This window comes from Phoenix dactylifera, chromosome 3, assembly GCF_051530095.1.
Source record: "Phoenix dactylifera cultivar Ajwa chromosome 3, Ajwa_hap1_PhDact_Kaust_v1.1, whole genome shotgun sequence".
In the NCBI taxonomy this organism is placed as follows: Eukaryota; Viridiplantae; Streptophyta; class Magnoliopsida; order Arecales; family Arecaceae; genus Phoenix; species Phoenix dactylifera.
In genome coordinates this window covers 53675912-53687856 of record NC_143192.1, presented here as the reverse complement: position 1 = coordinate 53687856, position 11945 = coordinate 53675912, and the positions used below count along the sequence as shown (strand labels likewise).

Here is an 11945-nt window from a genome sequence, read left to right as displayed (position 1 = left end):
GCCTGACCTGTCCTTAAAGGCCACAACATTAAAATTAGGCCAACAAAGTTCAAGATAAGCCTAACGAATATAAAAAACCAAAGATTTATACCTGAGCTACCATCAAATCTCGGTTTGTGTGGAAGATGCCACTTGTGATAAGGGACAGGGCTCAACTTCAAAGGATATCAGCACTCGCTTCAACTGTCATGGATATAAATCTCAATTCTGCAAGCAATAACTCGGTTTGCTTAAGGGCTCTAGGTCAAATGGGGTGGGTACAGAATAGAGGATGGGAAAAAGGGGCCTCCAATTCTCACAAAAAAAAAAAAAAAAAATCTAAGCATTGATCCGAAGCTTGATTTTTGATCCCATAAGTTGGCCTAAATTAGTTACAGGGTCAAAATCAAGCTTGACAATTTCATCATCAAGCTATAATGGGGCAAGATTTAACTCAGCGCAAATTGAATATATTGAACTAATTAGGGTTTGGCACTCAACCTGCAAATTAAAAGCTCAGCAAATTTCATTTACAAGACAAAAATATGCTTTGACATGTTATTGTTTACCTCGTAACATCTATTTAATTTATCTCATATCTAGTGCTTACGCATTAACTTGCATGGATAGTCATTTTAGACTAATTAGCTTTTGGCTAACAACAAAAAGATGATATATAACTTGTAAATGAAATAGCCTAGTCATGCACAAAGCCTGCCTGCATGTCTCGGTAATGCTAACATCTTGCATACACTATGTAATTGATTAAGAGGAATATTCAATGATTGTAACAATGAATGACGATGGGTCTTGTGTTTCTCATAATCATATATATATATATATATATATATATATATATATGGGGTTTCAAAAAGGGGGCTCGATCTTTTCATTAGTGTTTTTGGGTAGAAAGAGGCCTATAGGCGCATGGATTTCTTGGAACTTTTGGTATGAGAGCATCTAAACTCGATCATAGCAGAAAGAAACAAAGATAATGAGTCGTAGAGAGAAGCAAACAAGAGCCGAGCCAGTCTTCAGATACTTGGGAAGAGAAATCTAAGTGCTAGGAGATTTGCAGGGGATTTACACCAATTTTTCTGAATCATGAACTACTTACAATTTTTTTTGGATAAAAAACTGATTGCAACTCAAAAATCAAGAATGGTGTGAAGTGCATCTACTTCTTCTGCAATACATGAAAATCCTAAATTCGATGACTCCTATCATTCACTTATCCTTCCATGTCTGCTTGCAATTCCCTTGAGTTAAGGATGAGGAAGGAAGAAAAACAAAAAATCAAATGGCTATATAATAAGCTGGGACTCCATTTTCTTATTTTTAGTGGTAGCTTTAGGGAGAGATGATCTCACATCTTCCAATCTCTGCTTAAAATTGGATAATAAATAAATTAAAATCTAAAAAATACAGGGCCAACATCTCTTGGCGAAAAGAAAGGGCGGAATTTTTAGATAGTATTGAACAGCAATCGCTGGTCGTTACAACATTCATATTTCCTCCCTTTTATTGACCGACAAACATACCATAAGATAACTGAAACTAAATGATAAGAAAATTAAAGAATCTAAGTAGAGACCCTAATATTCAATAGAGCCAATACAATATAGCCGATGCTTTCAACTAGAAGTCAGCTTAATCCCTTCACTGCTTCAATCCTGAATGGCACCATCAATTTCCAGAGATTAAACAGACATAGCAACTGACTGTTTCCCTGTTTCTTCACTTTGCAAGCTCTGGTAATAGCTAACTAGAACCTGCCATCCACCTGGGCACATAAAACCATCAGGGGGGCTCTCCCCGTTTCTTGCATAAGTGCGCATCTGGAACAAAGATGTAGACAACTCAAACACGTTGAATATAATGTTAAAATAACAAATTACAGTGCAAGGTTATTCTTGCTGCATCAAATTAGGTGATACTATCATTTCTCGAAAGGTTTGAACTGTATTCAGTAAATGGTCATAATAGCAAGCATGTCATGTTTTGAGTGGAAAGAGGCAAATCAGAAGAATATGCGCCGTACCTTGGTTCCTGAGATGAAGAGAAAGTCTTGAGCACGAGAAGGATCAAAGAATGCCATCTTCTTTTCCACTGTATCATATGCTGCTACCTGTGAGCAGTAATACATGTGAAGGGCAACAGTGCCATTTAGAGATTAAACTGGTAGAAGAAACCAAATGCATGGAGATCGCATTTCCAATTCTAAGGATCATGCAATGAGAATAACAGCTTTCTCCACTACTCAGAGAGTCATATTGGCACATTGCATTAGCTTTGTCCAGCATGTAAGCCTGCTGGATGCCATCTGATAATCCACTGATGCATTTGTGTTATGTAAGGAATGAATCCATAAAGGTCAGCTCAAACAAATTCTAACTTGCTTATCGCTTTGATACATACAGAGTACAAGAAGCTCCTATAATAACAGTACCAGATTTACAACCAATAGGTTAAACTGGTTCCCATTCAATGATGCTTTAGAAACCAGTTAGTCACTACAAACCAAGTCTAGCTTGTTTACCAGACCAAAATGGCACACCAACATGTTCAACACACTACATCTGCATGATGTCCAGACTGGAAGCATTAATACACACATGTTGTATCAAAAACAATGTCTGTCGCCATGGATCAGAGATCTTTTTTACCCTTGTTATGTGACAATCCATGTTATGCACAATAACTAAGAGCTATACTTACGAAGCACAAAGCAGAATAGAGGGGGAGGGGCAAACCATTCACAAAAGATAATTCTGCTTCAAAGTGAAACAGGTGATGGATTTTACAGCACAATTAAGTAACAAGCTAACAGAACTATTTAGCTATTTCTGCTTGTTGCAACTAGCAAGAACTCAAACTTTCAGATCATTTATAGGTGAAGGAATTACACCTGTGCTCACGAGTCAACAGTATAAATATCATGCATATAATGGCATCGACAGGTTTAACACAAATGGCATGGCTAAAAAGTAAAACCAGTGATATATGATAACGTACCCTGAAAGGTAAGATATTAAGCTTTTCTAAGCCTGGAGCCATGCTTAAAACCTTTTTCCCATGATCAGGGTCATACAAGTCCCTCTTCTCTGTCGGATGACTCATTCCAGCAGGATCGCGGCCTACAATATAGAAATTAGCCCCCGCATTGACTCTTGCCTTAGCATGCCACTGTACTTCTGTTGGTCCTGCATAATGCATGGGGGAAGGGAATATCGCTACAATAGTAGTCTCAGGGTCAAGAATTCCATCTTCTAGAACCTGTATTTAAAAAAGAAAAAAGTATATCAAAATTCACATGGTCTATAGCATGTAAGCAAACAGTAAAGCCTTGCAACAAAGAAAGACTCAGTATCATATAGACCAGGAGAAAGACCTTGCTGTGCTGTTCCATCCTCACAGCCAGAGGCACATCATCTTCCTTGGTAAAACCACCTAAAGGATGAAGTAGTAGAACAGGATTTTTGTAGCCCATTTCTAGGAGGCGCCTGCGAGTATCATTCATTAACAAAGCATGGCCATTATGTACAGGGTTTCTCAACTGAAAAGCAAATACAGCATCAGCCTGGCGTCTGTCAAATTCCTTGCGGAGTTCTCGAGGAGAGAGCCTGTAGTGATCAAGGCCATCATTATATTTGATAGGTTCTAACACTTCAAGATCTCCTCCGATGAGCCACTTTCCAGCTGGGCTAATTACCTTCTCAACATAAGGTAGCCCAGGAGCTGTTGTTCCCCATGTTCTGGCAATTCTTTCTTCTTTATTATGCTTGTATATTTCAATTCTGCATATGAGAAAAGTACACTTAGTTTGTTACATCAAGATATTGAATGAAACCCTTAGCTAAAACAGTATGAAACAGGAGAAATATCCTAAACTTACTGTTCTGTTGCTTCTGATGCAGTAACATAGGGTGGTGAATTATTTATATCCATGTCCTCATATCACCATCCGCTACCATTATAAAATTAAAAATGCAAAATCTGGACTCTTAGTATGTCTGGTAAGTTCTCCTAATACCCTAGTAGACAATCAAGAATCAACTCAAAAGACTTAGAGACTAGATTCATGCATTGTATGCTTAAACAAGTAATTCAAGTTAAAGGCCTTTAGAATCTTCTCCTCTGAAATAGATTTCTTTGAAATATAGTGCAACAATTGTACCATACATAGATAAGAAGTAAAATAATTGCATATATGCATAAATTTGTTACGCAAGTTAAAGCCCTTTGACTTTTGATTATTTAAACCTATATATTAGCATAGAATAGAACATGTGGATGAATACTGGATTCATGGCTCATTACATATGAATTAAAAGCAAAAAAAAAAAAAATTATTGATAAACATTAGATTTGTTTATTGAAGATAAATATTTTTAAGCATGTTTGCTTTTAAAAAGCAAGAAGTTCGAGTAATAAACCAAAAATAAGGTTAAGCATGTTTAAATCCTACACAACTTTCCTTCTCTTAGTTTCTCCTCTTTTATTTTCTTTCCAACATGGAAATTATCGTATAATACAAGAAACCAGCATTACTCCACTATTTCATACAAGTTAGGGGCAATTCTGGCATCGAGAAGCCAGTATCAGGTTCTGGCATGAACAAGCTAGCTTTTGAAACTTGTATTCACTAGATTAAGTTGCCAGCCTCTACATCATCTATTGCCAACTAGAAACCAACATCTGGCCTAAACCAACCTTTTTGCCTTTAATGCTCCATATATAATCACATAAATATTGAAAGTATACACTTGCTCACTGGGGTAATCTTAGATTGGATGGATCTAGGTACTATGAGTTGGAAATAGTGATGTTAGACCTGTATTTAGAACTTGGAGAACCAACTAATTATGCATGAGTGCCTGGCACACCAATTAATTCATTGAATTATGCAAGTTGAGTTATTTTCTAAAAGACAAACGCCTAAATTGGAACATCTGGGCGTCAGCTTTAATATTTTGCATCATTTTCAAGTATGGAGGACAAGGTGGAATTCTGGATTAGTATCGAGTGTTGCCAAGTTGGTACTTCTCATTGACTTGCTTTATCTCATTTGATATGTTCCACTTTATGGACTATAACTATTTTTTTATATACACCTCATATGTTTTAGTTCCTCTGGATTTATTATTTTTGAAATGACCTGATCTTTGAGCATCTGCCTGACACCTAGGTTCTAGATGATTCCTAGGTGCTTGTCCACCACCACTAGTCTTTTAAAATGTTCAGGTTGAAATATGCCCCAGAGTGGCAGCTCAGGCATGGAATGATTCTTAAACCAAGGGCTCCATACTTAAAACTTTAGAAAGGAGAAAATAAAAAAAGATAAATAGAAAAGGTTACAAAGGTAGAAAGGAAACTAAACAAGCCTTCCTCCCAAGCAAAAAAAAAGCCTCCAATAGATTACAAATGCTTACTTCCAAAGTTATGGCCCAAAAGGAATATCTAAAGACAATAAGATTTCAAATCTCTGTTTGTCTGGAGACTTTCATCTCATTTCTTTCCAAATGCCTCACCACATATCTGGTAGGATCTTTTACCGATGAAACATCCTAACAGAAGAGAGTTCCGTGAAATCAAATGAAAGAAAATCTCATAATATTCTATCATTCTACAAATAAACTAGGCATGCGATAAGTCATATTTGATTATCCCAGTACCCTCCTGTCCAGAAGCTATTGACGATATACATCCATCAATTAAACTCTGTGCAGCTTAAGGCATGCCTCAGATGGCCGCCTAGGCATAGATTTGATCATTAAATAGTACCTCACCAAAACTCCAAAAAAAACCAGCACCACCACTTGCAACCCACTCCCCCTGAAGAAGAAGATATAAGAATATTATACCACAAAAAAAAAACCCTCTCACAAAGTGCCCCATTCAGACAAAAACCCACATCTCATCACCTTTTCCTTCCCTTCCATCTAGTTGCTTCAACTTTTGGAGTCAAAATCAGAGGCAATAGAGTACACTCCACAAAAACATGTCCCAGTTTCAAATCACCAAAACTAAGCACAATACATGAATAGAATTCGTAGTGCTCAAGACGGCACCTTGTATCATTCCCCATCAGAATCAGATTTTTTTGGCAAAATAATTAAACAAAATTAGAGGAAAGAAAGAACGAAGCAAAGACGAGCACCAACCTTCGAAGGATGGCGACGAAATCGCCGCCGGGGCCGACCAAAGCGACGTCGGTGGCGGCGTCGCCAATGGCCTCCTTGTCGGCGTCGTTGATGGCAAGGACGATGGGGAGGGACATGTTGACGACGGAGCCGTCAGTGAGGCGGAGGGAGTTGAAGTGGAGGCTCTGGAGGTACTCCTTCTCCCGCATGAACCCCCGCAGCGGGCTGGCCCACCCCTCCGACACCACATGGACCCACTCCAGGTCCACCGGCCCGATCCTCACGGCAGGCAGCGCCGCCGCCTCCGCCCGCCGCGCCGCCCGCTCCGTCGGGGGCACCACCGCGTCCACCAGCGCGCCGCCGTCGGGGTCGATCAGGGAGCTCCGGACGGCGCCGCCGTGCCGGGCGGAGGGCGTGGAGGAGACCGGCATCGGGACGGCCGAGGCGAGGGAGTTGGAATGGTAGAGAGGGTTCGATGGGCAGAGATGCGTCTTTTGGAATCCAATGGCGCTCCTTCTCGAGATGGGAAAGGGGAGAGGGGAAAGGAGGAGGCGGTGGGAGCCGTGGGCTTTGGCGGTAGAGAGAGTGGAGAGAGCCATAAGGCTTGGTCCGGGCTCGGGAGCGTGGTCTCCGTGCGGGCGATTGGATCCTCTTATTCTGGCCCCGGATGCGGAGGCGGCGTTTACACTTGTATCTTTTTTTTTTTTTTTTTTTTCTGAAAAAAGAGAAGAAAGGAAGGAAAGAAGAGGTGAGTGGGGATTACACGTTTGTCTCATGGGTCATACATGGCGTGCGTTTATCGGCGAATTATGGCCATGGGATGGCATCGGAGGAGTTAGGTTTGGAAGTCAAAGTTGTAAGGGACCCACGGTGGGGATCATGATATGATGTCATGGTCATCCTTTATTCAGAGAGGATTGGGTTGTTAAGGAATGCCATTAAAGCAATTAGGCTAATCTGAATTGCTTTCTATTGTACGTAGACTGAAAAGAAGGTCTTGAATTTGGATTTAGATTTGGATTTGGACGTGCTTTTGTTATTATATAAATTATTGGTCCAATAAATTATTAATCATATAAAGATATATTATTTGTTATTATAAAATTAATATTAATATACTAACGTTTTCTATTGTTCTTAATTTTCAGCTTAAGATCATTGCTTTGGCATGATCTTAGATTTCTGACTTCAGGAATAGATATTTTATCACTGGGTTAGGTAGTGATTTGAGAGATAGAGGTGATTCGAGATCATTACCATATAGGATGACAGTGGTCTACATCACTCTATATTAATATACCAATGTGTTTTATTGTCTTCAATTTTAAGCTCAAGATCACTGCTTTGGGGTAATTTTAGATTTCCAACCTTAAGGATTGGATAGTAATTTGAGAAGTGAGGATGATTTAGAATCATGTAGGATATCGTGGCGCAACCAAATGCGGTAATCTCATTATCTCCAGTCACATCACTCTTGATCTTGATTTTGAGATGATCACTCTATATCAAATGCCTCCTTAAGGAAAACAAAAAAGGATGGGTGTTGAGCTTCTTAATTGAATATGGTTTGGGTGCAATTAGACTATAAAGCCCTTGTTTGTGCTTATGATATTATAAGCATGACTGTAATTAATGAATTTAAGGCTAAGTTTTAGTTTCCTTTTTCTTTTTTTTTTGAGGAGGGATGGTGGAGGTGCTGCGGTGAGTTAAAGGAGGATTGAAAATAGTTATTTTGAGAGAAAATGTATAACCTAAGATTTATTAAACTATTTTTTTCAGAAAATCAATAAAATGTTTAGGAGTAAATTAATTTATTTATTTAGGCTTAATTTATTTTACAACCAAATGCGATCTATAAACACAATGAAGGAGCGTCGTTTCTTAGATTTTTGACGGGGTCCTACTTATTTAGAGTGGTGGCGCCATCACATAGATACTGGTGATTTAAAAAAAAATTGGTCTTTTGAATCGGAAAATATTTAAATTGTTTATAGTTTGTCTAGATCCTATTTATTTGGAGCAGTGCTCATCTATTTTATGGTTGTGGTGCCATCATATGGATACTGGTGATTTAGAAATATTAGCCTCTTGAATCACAAAATGTTTTTAAAATGTTAAGAAGTTTTCATTTCGTATACATCAAGTAGAATAATCTATAATATTTCTTCACCCTAATAACGTGGGGAGAGCTCTATGATGTGATTTAGAATAACCTAGATTTGAGAGTCCTTTTGAAGCCTTTAGGATGGATGTTGTAAGTCGTTCCCTTGCAAATTTCCACTGAAAGCACCTTACACTGTAATGTGCTTTTGCCTTCAGAAGCTTGTATTCAGAAGCTTATTACGAGGCATGAGTTTTGATAAACCTCTCGCATTTTTCTCTCATTCCTGTAGCTTTCACCCCGGCATAGCTTATTCTCGTCACCGTCCAAAGCGATCCAAGTATGCTGAGATATATTTAATTCCACATTTCATTAGCCATTTAGAAGCATGAGGTGATCAATTGTTCAGCCAGAAGAATCATGTTACACTGCACAAGCAATACAGACTTTTCGCCTCTCTCAGTACCGAACTCCATACAGCTACCATTCTATTATACTACCGGTATGTAGTATGATATGGAAGTTGTACGGTACAATATAGTATGTTCGGTATAATGCGGTACCAATCGATATAGTGAATTTTGATATATATAGGGGGGTATTCAAAAATCAAGTGCTTCTTCCTCAACCAACCAACCATCTAAAACCATCATCTTTTTCCCTTCCAGACAACGACCCAGAGTTTTTCCAATTTAAGCCAACTCCCATTCAGCTCAAATCCTTAACTGAAAATTTCACCACCCTCTCGAAGCTTTCTCAACCTCAGCATCCATAACATTTGTTGAAAATATTTTCCTAAAAACTACTATATCTTTATTTAATAAAAGTGTTATAAAGGAATAATCTACTAGAATAAAATTAGAATATTGAAAAGTATTTGCCTGGATCGAGGCGTGTGATATACACTTCTTTAAGAACGTGATTCGTCGCCTACGTGCAGGTCTGCGACGACCTTATCCCTAAAGTACTCCCTGGTTCAGTCCGATCCTCCTCTAACGAGTATGATCACTAGGGAAGCTTGAGCCAACAGACTTTTTCAGATGTCCAGAAAATAAACAAAAAGATAAAAAGCAGAAAGTTGAAGGGTGAAAGAACTCTCTATCTGTAGAAGAAACTTTTGAGAGATAGAGTACCAGTGAGAAAGAGAGTAATCGGATTGTTTTTGGATTAATCCCGAAGAAGTCTATTTATAGACTCTATTCGAAAGACCGAAGATACGTCATGTTTCGGAAACACCGTATTTTTTCAGAAGCCGACGTTCTCTTTCGAAGAGTCACAACTCTTCCAAAAGAGGCGTCTCACAAAAAAATATTTTAAAGCATTTAAAATAACTAAAATTTAGGGGATAAGAAATTTAAATCTTTTTTAATTAAAACTCCAACAATCTCCCACAAAATATTTAACTTTTTTGAAAATTATATTAGAATATCTAGGCAACTTATACCGTGCAATAGGTGGGATGTTCTATGGACTTGAACCTCACTTAGTGTTGATAGTATCTATCTGAAGAAACTAGAGTAGATTAGACTTTGAACTAGATCTTTTGACTCAGACCTCTGCTTATCGCACATACAGTATGAATCAATTGGGTCTTTATATGATTAGTGCTATTTAAAGGCTTTGTGCTTAGTACCTTGATTTTTTGTGAGAAGTTTATTAGGGTTAGCCAAAAATTCTAGTCGCGGCCTATACGACAATTCTCACATAGGTAAGTCTTTCAAGGATATTTGTGACCTAATATTCTACGGATTTTCTATCTTGAACTCATTAAGAGTATAACTCGACCTTTCCAATATATTTTTGTCACTGATAAGAGCACTCATCATAGGGACGAGAGGAGATATACTCCAAAAAATATGCTCTAGCACGATCACTCAATCAGCTTTGTTTCTATCATATTAAACCTCCTTCATAGAATCTCCATTCATAGAGGTTAGAAATATATTATCGGTGACCAAATAGTGGGCTTAGGCCCCATCCCCTTCGATGAATCTAAGACTCTACTCATAGACAAATCCCTGGTTAATTCATCTTTTTATTAGTACTTTTATAATTCGTAAGGTTTTGAGATAGATTATACATTTTGAGATAAATACAATAAAGAGCAATAATATCAATAAAATTAAATAACCATACTAAGAAATACAACAAGTATGTAATATTGTAATTTTTGCACATCTTTCAAAGCAATAGTATATATTATGAGAACATCTAATATATGCACGGTTTTTTAAAGCAACAGTAATTTCTACATAGCTTTTAAAAGTGCAAGAGTTTTCTGCATAAATTTTAAAGATGCAAAAAATTCAACACAAAAATTAAAGATTGTAGAAAATAGATTGCACAAAATTTAAAGCTATAGAAAATCTATATGGATTTTAAAGCTACAGTAATTTTTTACACAAATTTTTAATCTGCTTAAAATTTCTGCACAGACTTTAAAGTTGCAGAAAAATTTTTCAAATATTTTAAATCTACAAAAAATTTCTGTATAGTTTTTAAAGTTGTAAAATATCTATTTGCACAATTTTTTCGGAGTAATATGACTTTCTAAAAGGATTGATATATGTAAAGAGAGAAAAAAAACTTTTGCAGCTTTCTAATTCTATATAATTAAAACCAAATTTAGTCCTATGCAATTGAACAAAATTTGATAAACGATCAAATAGCAATTTTTGGTGTAATCAAAATAACATTCTTAGACTGTTGGAAATATTATGCCTAGAAGCTGCTATTTCTTTATTTTATAAAAGTATTATGAAGAAATAATTTACTAGAATAAAATCAGAATATTGAAAAGAGCTTGTTTGAATTCAGGGGTGAGATATACACTGCCCTAAGAACGTGATTCACTCCCTATGTGCAGATATGTAGCGATCTCGTTCTCAAGGTACAATAATCCGGCTCAATCCGATTCTTCTCTAACGAGCATAATCGCTTGGAAGACTTAACCTGACGAATTCCTTCAAATACCCAAAAAATAAAAAAAAAGATAGAAAGCAGAAAATTGAAGGTCAGAAGAATTTTCTGTCTGTAAAAGAAACTTTTGGAAGATAGGATATCAATGAGAAAAAGAGAGATTAGATTATTTTGGAATTAATCCAAGAGAAGTCTAATGCGTCATGTATTAGAGATACTGTATCTTTTCGAAAACTAATGTTTTATTTTGAAGAATCATAACTCTTCCAAAAGAGGCGTCTCATAAAAAAAATATTTTAAAGCATTTAAAACAACTAAATTTTAGAAAATAACAAAAATTAATTTTTTTAATTAAAACTCCAACAATATTGTCATATATGCCGCTTGCCTGGGCGTCAGCCCCTTCGTCACTCCCACCCAGCTTCATCGTGCCTTCACCCCACAATTGGAATAAGCCCTTGTGAAGCATGATCACTCCTCGGCTCACCTTTGCCATGACCCATTGCTGCCGTTTTCCACTGCTCCTCCTGGTCCTCCACCTCCATGGAGATCTCCATGGACCTTTGCCATGATTTAGCGTTCATCTATCTCTATCATCAATATCATTATAGTATAAAGCTACCGAGGCATCAAGAATATTCAACCAGATTTCACTCTATGGAATAAATTGATTTCATAAATTGATTTCCCCGACGCCCTTACAGGTTTTCCTGTTCTCATTTTAATCACCAAAACTAATTCTAACAAAACAACAACAACAAGAAAAAAAAATATGTAAGAGATTGGTGGCTGTTGGTCTCTGG

General features: G+C 37.2%; 1 protein-coding gene across 1 annotated transcript; it reads right to left on the bottom strand.

Moving 5' to 3' along the window:
- Positions 1–1350: 1350 nt before the first annotated feature.
- Positions 1351–6790, bottom strand: LOC103715436 (ATP sulfurylase 2). Its single transcript, XM_008803051.6, has 5 exons — positions 6144–6790; positions 3371–3776; positions 2995–3255; positions 2021–2107; positions 1351–1817 (listed from the first exon to the last, which is right to left on the bottom strand). The coding sequence occupies exons 1-5, from the start codon at positions 6719–6721 to the stop codon at positions 1680–1682; spliced, it is 1470 nt and encodes a 489-aa protein (XP_008801273.4). The 5' UTR covers positions 6722–6790; the 3' UTR covers positions 1351–1679.
- Positions 6791–11945: the final 5155 nt, after the last annotated feature.